This window comes from Nycticebus coucang, chromosome 6 (assembly GCF_027406575.1).
Source record: "Nycticebus coucang isolate mNycCou1 chromosome 6, mNycCou1.pri, whole genome shotgun sequence".
NCBI classification, from domain to species: domain Eukaryota; kingdom Metazoa; phylum Chordata; class Mammalia; order Primates; family Lorisidae; genus Nycticebus; species Nycticebus coucang.
This window is the reverse complement of record NC_069785.1, coordinates 18,094,471-18,111,055: the sequence shown is the minus strand read 5'-3', so window position 1 is coordinate 18,111,055 and position 16,585 is coordinate 18,094,471. Positions and strand designations below refer to the sequence as shown.

At 42.2% G+C, this 16,585-nt stretch overlaps 2 protein-coding genes across 4 annotated transcripts in view; one reads left to right on the top strand and one right to left on the bottom strand.

Moving 5' to 3' along the window:
• PAX9 (paired box 9) overlaps positions 1-7,047 on the top strand; it is a 29,513-nt gene extending 22,466 nt beyond the window's left edge. For both annotated transcript variants that reach the window (XM_053594789.1, XM_053594788.1), the window contains exon 6: positions 6,409-7,047. In XM_053594789.1, coding sequence (XP_053450764.1) covers positions 6,409-6,491 — 83 coding nt within the window. In that variant the 3' untranslated portion in view covers positions 6,492-7,047. The remainder of the gene's footprint in view (positions 1-6,408) is intronic.
• The window catches only part of SLC25A21 (solute carrier family 25 member 21), a 498,533-nt gene that overhangs the window by 591 nt on the left and 481,357 nt on the right, over positions 1-16,585 (bottom strand). The window contains exons 8-9 of one of the 2 annotated variants that reach the window (XM_053594794.1): positions 3,720-3,901; positions 2,798-2,850 (exon numbers count right to left, since the gene is read on the bottom strand). In XM_053594794.1, coding sequence (XP_053450769.1) covers positions 2,798-2,850; positions 3,720-3,901 — 235 coding nt within the window. Of the gene's footprint in view, positions 1-1,899; positions 2,851-3,719; positions 3,902-16,585 lie in introns of those variants that run through there. The other variant, XM_053594793.1, reaches the window with a different exon arrangement.

Below are 16,585 nucleotides of genomic sequence, written 5' to 3'. Positions count from 1 at the left end.
AGGGCATGTGGCTTGCCTGCAAACAGAAACTTTCAGATTCTTCATCTGTAGGCAAAGGATTGATCTTTTTGAGTCTCTAGTTAGCATTGTCTTAGTTGCATTCGTGAAGGAAATCTCTGAGATGGTGCTTGACTAATGAGTCTGGTTTTCTCCTATAGCTTTCAAACTGGATTGCAACGTGGAAAATAGATTCTGAGTATTTAAAAAATATGTACTGCAAAACTTACAAACAAGTTGGAGGCTAAACTTTATTCTTTTTATCTGCTTCAGATGTATATAGATTTGAACTTGAAAATTTGGTTGTGGGGGTTGGATGGCATGAGACCACCATTTGTCTTGGAAGAGAAGAGTTATGTAACTGGCTGCAGAGATTGCCATGTAACGTGTCAACAGGAACATGATACAGGAAAACAAGCACCGCGGCTGCTGAGTACCTAAACAGTGTGGAAAAGCATTCGCATGTGGATCCTTTGTGTTCTGTTTGATGCAGTAAATAGCAGGTCCCATGCTCTGCAAGATAATCTCTTTTGATCCTTTCATGTCTAACTGTGTGAAAAATATTACAAAATCAAAATTTGGACAGATATCCTGAACCCAACTCAGAGAAGTCATGGCTGTATGCATAGAAGATTGATTTCTGATGGAAAGAAATGGAACTTGATTTGGATCTTAGTTATTTTGAACACACTTCCATGTGCTTTTTTTTTTAGTCTGCAGGCTGCACATGTTTGTGTAACCATATACCAAAGATAATTATCTGCCTGTAATTTTCATTTTTAACCCATGGAGATACTCTATTAGGCCCCTCTTTCCTGCCATAGCCCTCTTAGAACTCTGGTAAACAAAAAGAGGCACAGTACAGAGGGTTGTTAATATGTATGTAATTGCTGCTGTTTATTCTTATTCACTGTTCACAATATGAGACAAGAATATGCAGCACTGGGTTAGTTTTCAGCCTAGAGATATTTGGAATTTATACCACAGACTTCAGGATTCTTTCATGGGAGGTACCTGAGGGGTTGCCACGTTGAGCTGCTAAGGCTGTTGTAAAAGGAAGAAGAGATGCTTATCTAGAATGGAGAAAAAACTCCCAGGCTCATCTTTCTTTCTTCTTCTTCTTTTTTTTTTTTTTTTATTGTCTCTCAGTGTCTCTCTTTCTCTTTTTTTAAATCTTACCCTTGACTCAAAAGTCTTAACCTTTACCTCAAAAGGCACCTTTCTCTCTACCTTTTTTTCCTTTGGATTTGCTGGGACTTGCATTCTAGGCATGAAGGGGAGGCCAGGTCCTTGAATGAGGTTTCCAGTTCTTCGCAGCTTTGTTTAGCCCGGACAGGAAGTTGACAACAACCCTTTTCATTGAGTTTAACACCACAGCAACTAAGAACCTTTTTAAACATTTAAAAAGCCAACCAAACATTTTCAAGCCTCTAACAAAACTTGGGGTCAGATTATTTAAGAGTTTTGGATTAAGGTTTCAGGCAATTACCATTTTAGCTAAACTCTCCCTTGTCACCACACTTTGTAGGTCCATCCGCTTCTGAGAAAGCTGGATTAGGGCTGGTGCTGTGATTTTCTCTCATATTAGGTCTACTAGCAAGTTTTTACCATGTGGTGAAGGGAAAACACTGCATCCCGGCAGAGATGCACAGAATTCCCCACGTTTTTTGTTATTGGGCTAGTCTGTACACATGGGCCAGTGACTAACAGAAGGCAGGTCTGAATCTCCAGTAGGAAGCAAGACCCCTGCTTACAGGCCCAGGAAGGTTGGGAGAGATGGACTGGGAATTGTGGAAGTGTTCTCTAAACGCACAAAACTACAAACTGTTTACCAGCTTCAATTTACAGATTGCTCTTTTCTTAGGTTGATAGAATTGCTGGTTCACTGGGCTGAGATCTAAAGGTAAACATGCACGGGTTTGTGCAGTGGAGGGGGGAGGACGTTGGTTTAAAAGGGAGGAAAGGCAAAGGGAGAGAGGAGGGCAGGAGAAGGTTGTAGGGGGATTTCTAGGGAAGATCACCAGCACGTCAAGTGGGTGAGTGTGGCCTGGTGAAAAAGAAATACGTGTGGTCTTGAGCATACTTTTGTACTTATTCATGAGGCTGCTTCTGATCTGAGACTGTCTGCCCTGGCAGTGGAGTCTGCGCAGGTATTTTCTTATCTATTTGCACAGAGGCGGCTGACTCCCTGTGGGAATGGCAGTGGGTATTTGTGGGCTGGCGTCTGAGGTGAGGCCCTGAGCCAGGAGCCTCCACTGTCACACTGACAGAGGCCAGGAGAGGCGAGCACCCAGCTGCAGCGTCACCATTCCCAGGGGCGACTCTGAAGACCAGTGGCCCTTGCTGTTCATGGACTAAGTTGTCCTCCTTTCCTCTTTTTGAAATAAAGTTGAGGCAGGAGCAGGAATGAATTAGGAAGCACAAGGAAACATTTTTTGGGGCTGGTCCCTCCCTCGGTGGAAATCCTCTGCCTCGGCCGAGGCCGCTGTGTACATCTGGGTGCTCACTCAGACTCCTGCTGGCTTGGATCCTTTCCTATTGACTTAAGCTGGGCTTTGGCTTCTATCAGCCTCCAGCAAGGACATAAATAATACTTTGCAAACAAAAGTAGAACTTTTCTAATGGATGCCTTCAGTATCTTGAAGACTCATAGACAACTTCATATCCTCAAATTTCCATCTTTCATAAAGTGGTACATTTTTATTGTGTTGCTGATAGATACAAATAGCAACAACAACAACAAAAGGAAACATTATAGCAATAAAGAAGGAAGGATTATAAATAATAAAAACATTATTACCTGGTCCAAGTCTCATAATCTTCGGAAGCAGGCCTTTGTACAAAGCTAAAATCCTACAAACAGAAGGGAAACAGCAACACCGTTATTCTGAAAATAAATGGAATTGTACCTCAGTCTGATTAAGATGCTGGCCCAGCACTTACAGAAAAAAAAATATTTGAAATTACACACATCCCAAACCAGACAGTATCTGGCTTAGGATTCTTGGCAGCAAATTTAATATGGGGAAAGAGTTAATCAAGAATAAAGAATTTTATTACCCTATGCTGGGTCTGTCCAATCAGAAACATGACTTTCATCAGTGAGATGGTTTTTGCTTTCAAGGCAGTTGTGTATATGGACGAAATGATTTTTGTAATTGAATTTAAAAGACCATAAATTCAGTCTTTATGTTAGAAAATACGATGCAGTTTAGATCCAAATTATAAAATATTACTTATTAACTTGAGAATAAAACTTGGGGGGAGTAGACAGAAAGTAAGAGAAAGGCATGTACTTTAAATTTTTTTAAAAAAGTATTTTACAGGACTCTCATATTGAATTCTCCTAGGAGGCTATAATTAGGTGGCACTTAGATTTACAGTCAGAAGACAACTATTCTCCTGCCCATACATTATCAGGACATGTAATATCCAATAGCAGGTTACAGAAACTGACAACCAGAAGCTCATCTTAGCATTCGAAGGCAAGGATGCAGCATATTGTGTGATCGTGCCTCACAGCACCATCTCGCTGGTGTAAGAATGTTTTGACAACATCTCATTATTGTGTTAGCTCACAAAGTTTGTCATATGGACTTCATGGAGCTTCTTGGACACACACCCAACTCACGAGGGCTTATTGATTCTAAACAAAATACCTGTACAATAAGGTTTGAACGATACTTGAGACTTGCACATTTATTAAAGTAGGAATGTGTTACCCTTCTTCCTGATAGACTGTTGTCATTGTTTTAAAACAAGTTCTGTACTTGATCTCTCCAGGAATTGGTTGAGGCCCTTGAATCCGACTTTTGGCAACATCAAAGGGGATGTTAAGGACTGAGGCTATTGTCCCTGAGAGAAGACCAATCCCAAATTTTCTCCAAAACTCCAAGGTTGGATCCTAAAAGAAAAGAAGAGTAAAATAACAGAAGGGGGAGCGGAAGCCCCCTAAATTGGTTAAACACTATAAAGCAATATGTATTGAAGCAGAGCGTTGCACGCCCGGCACCCTCCTGTTATTCCAGCGGAACACATTAGGATTTCCTAGGCTGGAACTTGTTTTCTTGACAATCCCATTGGCTATGTTTTTACACATGGTCTAAATTGCTGAAGTACACATTTCCTCACACAGGATTTATAAACACAGTTCATAAAGAAAGACTGGTATGGCATATGGGGATGATTTGTATAATTGGGCTTCACAATGTACTTAGTATTACTGTATCAAAACAGGAGAAATCCAAGCTCACTATTAGCTAATTGGCCAGAATATTTTACAAATGACAGCAACTTCCACCATGAAGCCTACTAAAATGCTCATTTGTGTGTGGACCCCCAAATGTTAAATTAAATCAAGGCCGGCTTGGTCCGCTGCTATTCCCCTCCAGGTTTTTTGCATTTATTTTCATGTGTAGCTGATCCACTGTACTGAGAAGTGCTAGCTTCCTGTTATTAACAAAGCAACTTGGGGCGGCTGCAAAACAGCCTGTGACATTCTGCGCATTATAAACAGTAGTAAGTCACTGGGCTAATTGGCTGAAGAATTTACAACCCATTGTTTCTGAATCTTATTCTTCCTCCATGGCAAAGGAAGAATAGGAGAGAGAGTGAGAGTAAGTGTAAGAGAAATATTTCTCCTTTCCAAATGAATTTAGGCCCTTCGCATTGGTCCGATTTGATTTTCTACCCCTCCCTCCTCTGCTTTCTGACATCAAAGTATTTCATTAGGTTGTATGTGGGAGTCACTTTCCTTCAGCCTATTTTGTGCCCAGTAAGCTCACATCAGCCTTCGTTATGATGAATTTGCTGGGACGCTCTTCATTCTGTTTTCTGTCTCGGGCCTGTGTTTTCAGCCCTCACAAGAGAGGTCATGTCCCAGTCCATAAGATGCTGACTCTCTTTTGGTCACTATTTCCGAGAGATCATCACAGAGAAACAAAACAGGTTGTGTCGTGATACTATTTTATACAGCAGAACTGAAAGCGGGGAGGCCTGCCCAACTTCAGTAAAAAGAAGTTCAAGTCTGACGACTGCATGCTTTTAGTTCCCATGAAGGTAGAAAAATTCTGGAAGCTCTGAGTTTTTCAACTAAACTGAGAGCCAGTTACCATCACAGAAACTCCTATGTGACTAAGTATAAAAAGCAAGGGGTTCGGTAATAATTCTTGGACCTGGGCCATACAGGTGCCGGGGAGGTTTAAAGGGATTTAAAAATCAACAGGGTGTTTCAACAGGAAAAACAATGCAGTGATTGCAGTATGAGTGAGGTGTGTTTAAATAATTCCCTCTCCCCCCATTTTTTCTCTTTTACAAGGAGAGAAAAATGCCATTACGTTACTCTTCTCCATTATGGCACAGAAGTAGAACTGGAGCCCCGAGGATGGTGAATTCAGGCCTCGCCCTGGTTGTCTGACCTTGGACGAGTCACCAAATTACATAGAGCCCAGTGTATAGGGAAAGCTTTTCACACCTACTTTACCTCTGTACTGTATCATTTTTTTCTGAGAAATAAAAGCAATGATAGAAGTAGAAGTGTTATACAAACCAGGCGGAAAATTAATATTATAATGTAGCCTGTTTCCTAAAGATGCAAAGCATCCCGTAAAAAGATGCTCTCCTGGTGCTCGTTGACAAGCCAAGCTCTCATTTCCGATTACAGAAAAGAGTGAAAATGGTAACTTGTACCCATGTTGTCCTCTTGGGAAATTCAGGGGACTTCCCTGACATGTTTGGAAGATCAGAGTTGGGAACAGGGTAAACCAAGACATTCGGTGATGGTTCTCATGCTTGGGGCTGCATTAGAGACCAAAAGACAAGGTCTCCAAGCCATCATCGTGTTCACTGGCAGGAGGAAGGCCTGTGTTTTTATACATTTCCCAGCACAGGAGTAAGATCCCATAGCAGCTCTCAAATCTAGCCGTGCTTCATAATCACCTGGTAACTTTACAAAATACAGATGCCTGGGGCCCATCTCAGGCCCACCTCAGAGTTCCAGACCAGAATCTCTTAGAAAGTGTCAGAAAGTTGTTTTAAAAGCAATCAGGACTTTTGAAGTTGCCTGGCTGAGGACTTGAGTCCAGGAATCAGTGATTTTGATGTTCCACACAGGCCAAGCAAATGGTCAGTTGCTACCCTTGTGGGCATTCTAGGAAGGACAAAAGTTTGCTTGAGATGGCCAAGAGAGTATCCGTTACCACCTGGCTTCTGGGTCTGCAGTCGGTCTCCTCACGTGACCCACAGCCTGCTGTGATCCCGCATCCCCGCAGGGGCTGGGTGAGCCCAGAGACAGCCTTTCCTTGGTTGCTGTGTGTTGCCCGCCGTCCTCCCACGAATGCAGCCTCCCTCTCATCCCCTCCTGGACCCTCCCACCTCACTGGCTTTAGTTCAAGTTCCCATTCCCATTCCCAGGTCTGGCTTCCTCCATGACTTCTGCGGTCACGAAGGACACTTCACAGTGGCACGGGTGGCAGCACAGTAGCATCTCTTTATAAAAACAGATCTGCTCCTGGTCTCGCCCTGCTCACAGACACCCTGGATGCGGGGAGAGCAAAGACAAAGCGGCATTCTGGCCTCTGCATTCTTTCCCACGTGCTCCTGACTTACGTTTCCAGCTGTAGCTCCTAGTCCTTCACCCCTACCACCAGTCCACACCACAGTCACACCGGTAATCATAAATATTCAATATGCCAAGCACTTTCCTAACTCCATGCCTTTCTTCAAATTATTCCTGCAGCCTAGAACGTCTTTCTCCATCACATTCCTCTACAGCAGCGGTTCTCAACCTGTGGGTCGCGACCCATAGGAACTGTATTAAAGGGCCGCGGCATTAGGAAGGTTGAGAACCACTGCTCTATAGCAATTTCACTCCCTTTTAAGGCCCAGCTTAAATACCACTCGCCCAAGATGTTTTTATGGATCCTGTGTCAAAACTGATTTCTCTCCTCCTCTCCTCCTGAGACACTGTGTGAACCGCAGTCATCACCCTGCTCCAACCCGCTTGGTGGTCGATATTTTTGCACCTATCCGTCTTCCCGGGGGCACTGTGCACAAACACAGCAGAGGGGCATGTGCTATTCCCCTTTGTTTCATCTGTTTTGCAGTGTACACAGTAGGTGCTAAATAAATGTTTGCTCCTTGGCCTGTCAATGTATGTGCTTATTTATTTTTGTAGAAACAATGAAGGTCGAGTTTAATCCTTAATCACTCTTTCTCAAGACGCAGTGTCTTCCAGTCTGGAGATGAACCCTGATTACAATTCCACATTATGGCAAGGGGAGGACAAGGCCTTGGGCATGTGGAAAGTAGAGGATTTCAGGGTGGATGAATTGAGACTCTCAGTTCACAGAACCAGACGTAGGCTTTGAGACCCCATTGCTCAGTGGCTCCCAGAGAACAGCATCATAGAACAGCCTGTGACCAGATTTTAGAAAAAAAAAAAATACATTCGACATAAAGTAAGGTCTTGAAATTTCCTCTCTGGGCTCTTTGTTCCTGCACTCACAGACCTTTTCCTTAGTGGGCGGAGCCACCCACCTGCCTCAGAAGGAATTAGGGTTTTGCTAGCAAGATTATGGAGAGAGAAAAAGGCAATATGTAGTGTCTTTGGTTTCAAATTAGGATCTTGATAATCAAAATGAAAGTCTTGGAGGAGAGGCAGAATCTTGGAGAAGACTAGGGGCAGCAGGGGACAAAGTGTGTGGGGTCCACACAGGGGTCCTGCTAGTGGCTATGGCCAGACATCCATGCACAGAAGTGGGGGTGGGGCGAGGATCTTCACAGCTGCTGCCAAACCACCCTGTGTGTGGTTCAACCCTTTAGCTGCTCCAGACTCTAGAAGCCTGGGTGTGACGATGGTGTGAAAGAGAAAGATCCAGCCCTGTCCTTGGGTGGGGTCAGGTCAATATTTGTTACTTACTAGAAACTTTCCTCTGAGGCTCTCAAAATGCTAGACATCTCTATGAGAAGGTTAGCAATCCCACCTTCATTCTGAGGGCTAAAGCTGCAAGGCAGAGCTGGTTTCTGTAGCATTTTGGAGTTACCTAGCAGGCAAGTGGTGACATGGGGGGAAAATCCTCAGGCAAGGATTCTTTACTGTTCTAACCATGAAACAAGGGGTCCTTTAACTTAGGAACCTGGGGCAGAGCAGAAAATAAGCAATACAGGAACTCATACCACCAAACAGACGTGAGCTTTTGAGAGGAACGTGGGGGCAGGGAGGTGTGGAGGATGGAGTTGAGGGGGCCCATGCTGAGACCAAGGTGCTCATAGCTTGAAACTTGGTTTCAAATTGGGCAGGGCTGGCCTGGCTCAGCAGCAGAGGCGAGGGGGGAGCTGTAGCCTCTACTCAGAGCCCTGTTAATTCTATGGTTGCCTTTGGAAGCAGCATCGACCCCGCCATCCTCAGCTCCATCACTCCACCCCCAGAGCCCAGGGCCCAACCTCACCAACCCCTTGGTGGCCTCCTCCCTTCACACAAGCACCTCACTCCAAGTTAGCCACATCCTTCTTCCAGTTCATGCAAGGGGTAACGCTTTTAATAACATCAAACACTTAAGTTCATATTTGGTGCCAGATACTGTCCAGGGCAAATTTGTATCCATTAAATCAGTTAATCTTCATAACCTTTCAGGTTAAAGCTATTATTATTATTCCTATTTAACAAACGAGTTAACTGAAAGGTTAACTATGAGAAGGGAACTTTTGTTACATCCAAGTGAACTTAAGACTTTGCCTCAAGTCATAGTTTTTGTCCTGCTATTCCTGAGAGTTAGTGGTGGGCTGGTGGTGGAGGTTCCAAGAACCTCGTGCACTTATAAGCAATGTTTCTGGGTACCTGTAAATGAGCTTTTCTGGGGAGAGTGTCTATAGATTTTATCAGGCTTGTAAAAGCTTACAAACAGCTTCATGAGGTACTTTCCCTACCAATAAGTTTATAAAGTCAGGAAAGGGCACTGGGGCTGGAAACAGGAAGCCCTAATGTTCTCAGGGGTCCTCAGGCAATTAAGTGAAAAGATTTCCACACACTGTCCCACTCTGGAGTTGGGTTCCTCAGACCTCAACCATAGCTATGAACTCAATAGTCTCTGGGCCACCATCATCAGCACCATGTGGGAATTTTTTAGAAATAAAAGTTGAGGTTCCAGTCCAGATCTACTGAACCTGGGATGGAGCCCAGCAATAGCATCTCTGTAAACAAGCGTTCCCTGTTACTTTGATCAATGTCAAAGTCAAACACAGTTTGATAAAGTTTATGGTTCCCCCTTCCCACTCCTTGGACTGAACAATTGATGCTTTTAGATTCATCTCAGTCGTGGGCCCCAGGAGGCTCTGGATGTGCCGGGAAGCATTTTAAGGCTTTCTTCAGTAGAGACAGGTTGTTTCTTTAAGGCTGAGGAATGGAAGGCAGTGCTGTAAGCTCTGTTCCACCTTTCCTCCCTTCAGTTCAGTCCAAAGTGAGAAGGCACATGGCTGAGGTTGCCTGGAAGGGGTGACGTCTGTCTCATAGTTTGAGGAGGTAAGTCTATACTAGCTATCAGGGAATCACCCCCAACATTTTTGGTAATAACCATAAAAACAAATAAGAATAAAATTAATAGCAAAAACAAATAGCAACAATAAAATACTATACATGTTACAATCTTTATATTATTTTTTGTAACTATCTTTATGAGAAATAATTCTATTATTAATAATAGTTACTTATTGCCAGGCACAATGTTATATGCAAAAAATATATACAAAGCGTGTAAATTATATAACAAATTCTGTGAGTTAAGGTTTACAGATAAGGATATGGAACTTTAAGAGTTACCAGTTGTCCAAGATCACATTGCTTATAAGAGATGGAACCTGGATGTGAGCCCACGTTCTTCTGACTCCCAAGCCCAGCTCTTAACCACTATGTCACACAGCTTCTCGTTCTTCATTCATTTGTGGTATATCCAACCTACAAACATTAACAACTGTCTATATAGGTCTGGTCCTACCCTGGGGGCTAGAGTTGGGTATGTAGGTAAATTGTCCAGAGAGGGGGTTGGGAGCAGGCATCTAACCCACCATCCCAGCACCATGTGATGGGAGTGGAGTGTGGACGAGGTGCAGGCCAGACACACAGCAGGGGGAGGGAAGTTCCTTGGGGGACTTCACTCGCTGGGTCCTGTGAAACAGGGTCCAGCATCTGCCCCTTGAAAACTTAGCCTGTCAGTGGCCATTTAGGAACTCAACAGAAGACATTTCATTATTGCAAGTCACTGAGCATTAGCTGCATGGCAGCTCTCTGGATTGCAAAACCCATGATCTGAAGTGTTGTTTTGGCTTTTCCCATTAGTTTATTTTATTTTTATTTATTTATTTATTATTTTTTATTGTTAAATCATAGCTGTGTACATTAGTGCAATCAAGGGGTAGAATGTGCTGGTTTCATATACAATCTGAAATATTCTCATCAAACTGTTCAACGGAGCCTTCATGGCATTTTATTAGTTTTTATATGTAGACATTTGTATTCTGCCTAGAGGATAAAGATGATGACAACGAGAAGACAGTCACTGTGTTGGGCACTGGGTTAAGTATTTTCTAGATTTAAGTTTCATGATACCCTTGAGCAGCTGAGGTACCTGAGGCTTGCAGAAATTTCCTACCTTACAAATGCAATCTAAGGTGCTAGTAATTAGAAGCGAAGAAGCCGAAGTGTTGAGGAGCCCTGAGACTGTCCCTATCAGCCAGCTGTAGAGACACACACTTGCTTTTTGGGACTGTAACCTGATTCAACATTCAAAGGGATCACCTCTCAGTACAGGGGAAGACTTGCGCAGGAGAAAATACAATCTCAGAATCACTAACCTAGGAGTGAATTCACAATGTCACGTAGCCTAAGTCAAATATTTAGGATGGATCACACCACCATGATGTAAAAGGATATTAATACTGACAAAAATATTAATTGTTAAAAATTGGCAACTTACTTCCATAATTTGCTCCAACTGTCACCAATAAGGAAATTTCCCTTGTACCTTATTGATATCCCTCACCTATTAGCCTAAAGTATTTTACTCCAGTTTGTTTCTAAATTGTAAGGGCAAACAGCTGCTACCATTCTCAATATAATTCACCAAGGTGTAATTCGGCTGTTATTAAAATAGCCTTTTTTCCCACCATGCTTATAAAACAGTTTCTTTTAAATATTTATTGATAAGTAGTATTTTTATTTTCCCATCTATGAATCTTTTTCTCTCAATACTTTTTTTTCTCATAAGACATGTGACATAAGTAAATTGCAGTTGAGTAGCCTGAAACACTAATGAATATGGCCTGTATTGGCCATGTATGAAATACAAAATTCACAGGCTTCTAAAAAGATGCTTAATTCTCTTGCACACATTTTAAGACTGAGGTTAGCATTTCATTTCACAAATGAGAATGAGAGAAGGTGTGACTTGCCAAAGACACATGGCTAACTAGTAAGTACTGGGACTGGGAATTAACACCACATTTTTCTTACCAGAACTCTCTGGCTGTTTCTATCACATTTTGATGTTTGTGTGATTGCAGAGCTAAAGGGATGTGTTTGCTGTTCCTTCTTTAGGGACATCAGAACATATTATTTATATCTTTGTGACTTAATGGGAGACACTGGCATCCTCTAAACATTCAACACAAGGCACCAAGTCATTGGCAGTGTGGTCATGTGACTCATGTCCACAGTTAATCAACAGAACAGTTAATCAACACACTACATGTTTGTAACTAATTTAACCATCTCATCCAAACTCGAAAGCCAACAGCTAAAGACAGCATCCATAATTTAAAGCAATGGCACTTGAAGAGTTAATATGCACAAAGGCAAAATATCTTGATGAAAAGAGGCGCATTTTTCTCCTTTTACCTTCCCTGGCATGGGCCCTGATGTCCTGCTTAGGAGCTGGCCAGCTGGCTGCGAGCTTGATAAACAGAGAACGACTGCCCATCTCGCAGGCCTTTGTGATTAGGGTCTGGCATCTCTAAGAAGACATTCTGTACGGAGATGTGCCAGAAGCAGGGAGTTAAGGGCAATGGGGGAGCAGAATTTGTTAGCTAGTGGGGAGGAGGGGTGGCAAGGGACACAGGGAAGGAAGCCTGTTCCTTTGCAAAAGGGGAGGTTGGACAGAGGGCAACAACAGGGCTTTTCAGTTAGGAGAACTCAGCGCTGAAATCTAGTCTTAGAACCCTCCCACCTCATGTCAGCCCAAATCACACTTTCTTGGCTCCCTGCAATTAAGACACCCTTTAATTTCTCCTAGCACCACACCCAGTAAGGTGGTCCTATGATTGGGGGTGGGGGTGTATCATGAAAGCCTTTCTTTGAAGAACTCAGCTCTGGAATTCATTCCCTGCCCTTTGCAGCACATCACTATGTGCTGAAGGGTGGTTCCATGCAGGCCCTCATTTCCCCAAGGCTGCAAACAGCAGGCAGTACAGACCCAGAGTTCATCATGATCTACCCTGAACTGGAGAAAATGCAGAAAATCCACTCTAATAATAAATTTGTGATAATTTCATTTTTTTGGTGGGATCATCCTGTACACCTTGATTTCAGAGGTGACTGCTTGAAAAATCTTCCCATGTTATCTGAGTAACGAGACCCTGAGTGGAGGGTGAGTGAGAATGTGGTTGGAGGGAATCTCATTTTGGCTCAACAAAATGGCCCTCTGTGCAAGATGTGTCCACATAGCAGCCTGAAGAGGGGCCCTGAACCCGAGGGAAGATGTGGAAGGCTCGCTCATTGCTTCTGCTGCTGACACAGACTGGGAGGGGAAGCTCGGATGACAGATGAAAGACTCCACATTAAACATTATCATCATAGGCTTTAGCAGTAGCCTGAACCTATAAGATTAAATGTAGCATAGTGACTGTAAAATTCTGAATGGAGGCAACTACGCAAGTTAAGATGAGGGAGACTTGACCACAGTTCATGTAATGTGGGGATTTTAATTGTCCATAAAGATTTATTCATGCCAACATCTTGATATAAAAGCAACACATTTTCCTTTCTTTCCCTTTGTCTGCCTCCTTTTATGAAGACCCCAACAATTCCTCTCTGTATAGATTTCGGCTGTACTAAGAAAGGTTGTGTGTACATATCGCAGGAAGGGTTGATCTTATGGACAATGAATTTGATCAACTCACAAATGTAGTATAGAGTTTAGGTCTGACACTGATGTTGACGTATCTGATGAGACAGACCACTCAGAAGACCAGAAACCAAGTCCTGAGGGGAGTAGACGAGGAACTATGGGTGTATGTGTCCATGTATCTTAGGAAGTACACGTAGTATGACAATTAAGAGCATGGGTTCTGGCATCAGATTGCTCAGGTTCAAATTTTCTTTAGGGCTTCGTGGAGTTGGGCACCAGGCTCTGACACTTTTTGTGAAAACTTCTTCAAAATTTCTCTTAAAGAAAAGGGCTGTGCCATGTCACCTTCGTCTTGTGTCTATACTGAGCCTGACACCTCATAGGTGTTAAATACATGCTTTCGCTCTCTTTTACAAAGACATAATAAAGAACTGAGGTTTCAGAAGCAAATTACAAAGGAGGTACACACACATGCTGGTTAAGCACCTGGTAGCAACCGCAAGGCAAATAACAGCAGCACGTCACTGCCTTCCACGCAGCTGCCAATGGTGGTCATGAAAATGATGTGGTGTGTTGAAATCCTAGTTGTCTCCTGGTAACTGAATGAGGAGGCAGCTTGAGTGAGAGGGAACTGGCTTTTTTTTTTTTTTTTTTAAGAGAAAATTTGCATTTTAGATATTGTTAGTTTTAATGGGTCCAGGTCAGGCAGGAGTAGAGTCAGTCCTCAGAATATACCTTTCACTCTTTCCAATCTTGGCTCTCTTCTTGTTGTTTTGTTCATAGACTTTGACAAAAGCATGTATTCCCCTGATGTCATGGTATCCTGCTGTTTTGTCCCCAGTGAAAATATCTGCTATTGAAGCTTAATTAAAAAATACAGTTGTTTCCACTTCACAGCTATCAGAGGAATCTATTACAGTGTTTGTTTTCTCTTTATGTGAGATAATTTAGGAAAATGCTAGCTCCTCACTCCACAGAAGGTCACTAACTAGAATGAGATGGTTTTATTGATAAGCATTCTGTAAGGAATGTGGAGTATTCCCAAGATCCTATGCTTGAAGGGCTCTGGGCTTTGGAATGAAATCAAAGTCCTGTGTTAAAAACTCTTCATCTAAATCCAGTCATTCAGAAAATAGCCATGAAAATTCCCCTTTCCCCTCTAAGCTATCTGTTCTTTAAAGTATTGTGAAATGTAAAATAATTTTAAAGATCTTAGCCACTCAGCTCAAATTATGAGCTGAGTCAAATGACATTTGACTTAAATGTCAAAATGAGTTATGGTTTAAGCATAACAGTTATCACCTGATTACTTCAGATAACATACATTTCATATACATATATAACATATTATATATAATTATATATACCTATATATTCACATGGTTGAGTAATACCTTCTGGGAGTTAATTATGTTGCTAAGTATTATCATATAAAATGCAGGAAAGAATTTATATATTTCCTTGGGAACCCGGTAGGATTTTTCTGTTTTATTGTGCTCTATCTGTTGCTTTTCTCAATAAAGGTACTGATGCCAAGGAAAACTAACAAACCAGGTTCCCAAAACAAAATTCAAAGGTTGAGAAATCAGGGCAAGTGCACTCTAAGCTGCTTCAATGTGGAGAAGACAGATTGTCAAGTACAAGTCTTTGAACAAAGTTTATTTCATGAAATTCTACTTATGAACCTTTATGCATGAAAATACTTTCCACTTAGTTTCATTTATGTCATAAGTTTGTTCAATATACCCCCTCAGTTAAATCACTTAAGGGAAGTGAACTGCCTTAATACTACATGCCTGAGACATTCCAGCCCAGCTAACGTCTGCAAGCCTTCACTTTCTCCTTCCTTACTGGTTCTCCATACACTCCATCTTCTCCCAGGTCCCCTAGTCTCTTTCTGGTGCAGGGCAGTCACACATCCTGTTCTCTTCATTTGGTTTTATTCCTCTGCTTCACCTTCATCTGGCTCACCCTTGAGCTCCAGCCTAAATATAGTTTCTGAAAGAAGGCCCTTGCTACATCTACACCATGGGTCTAGGTGAGTGTCCTTGGTTATAAATTCGCACAAATCATCAGTTACCTTTCCTGGAACTCAACACAGGTGCAGTGAGTCAGTTCCCTGGGTAACGATTTAGGTGTTGTCCATCTCCTCGATTAGACTGTAACTCCATGAAGACAGGAGCAGAGCGCTGGCGCTCTGTAAGATGGTACCTGCACAAGACGACTGCCCCACGAACACTTGGAATGAATGAATGGAATGAACCGGTTGAGAATCCAAAGCTACTTGCACCTCAATTCTACCCACTTGGGTAGCACCTGACTGGAAAACTGTGGCCTAAATTTTATTTAAGAAAGTGTCTGAACGAACCCCTGGCCCATTCTCTCTGTCCTTCCTTGTGCCCCTTCCCTCAAACCCCCCTGCCCCCAGGGAGTCTGTGCAAACTGCCAATGAAAGGTACCTCTTTTACCACAGCATCTTGTCCCATATCCTGGAATTTCATAGATAATATATACTTGTAATTTCCCCCCTATGGGTACTAGAAAGGAGAGTTATTCTTAATGAAACTTTAATGCTTTTGCCCTTCCCATTACCGGATGGTTGGTAAGACTAATGATCGCGTAAGAGAGAATCAGAAAACAAATGGTCATAAATTAAACCCTGCTATGACCTAAATCTGTTGAGAGTCTTCATTTCAAAATACAAACAGCTCTGTCTGAGTTCTCCTCCTTGAACCCAGAGGTGCATTTTTCATTCAGCTCAGTGTAAACCTTGGGATATTAACTGACCATGGCTTTCATTTAATGGAGGTGCAGCTCTCAGTCACAAAACTAACACATTTCCACATTTCTCTGATAGACTGAAGTGTGTCTGGCACCACCCTCAAACTTTACACGGAATTTACCTTAGGAAAAAAAATGTTTGACTTAATGCTGTCTGTGGTGAAATGACCGCAGGGACAGGTCTAAATGGTTTATTAAGTAAGAAAGATGGAACATATGAAAAATTGTTCTCTCTTAAAATATTTCTAACACACACATGTAATTTATATCATGGCAAAATTCAACACAAAGGTCTATTGTTTTTGGCAAAATTACCTGCAAACATCCTTAATTAGGATGCAAACTGAAAACATGGTTCAATACTGTTGACAGCCATTAGCATGAGGCAGCTGTTTCTACTGTGATTTTATTGATGGAAACATATGAAAAGAAGTAAATATGGAATTAGAAGACACAATTATTCAAGATGTGTAATATTTTAGGATCTTGTTTGTGTGTCAACATCACAGATAGTATGCTCCGAATATCCCCAATCTGGAATGGAAATGAAATAAATTGTTTTTGCAATGAAAGCTTATTCCCATGGATATATGAAAAAGATGTCAGCATTGAAGTTGATCAATATCTGTTTCTAGACAGCTTTACTTTGAGAAATGATGGTCTCTTTCTGGGGAAAGGGATAATTCATTATA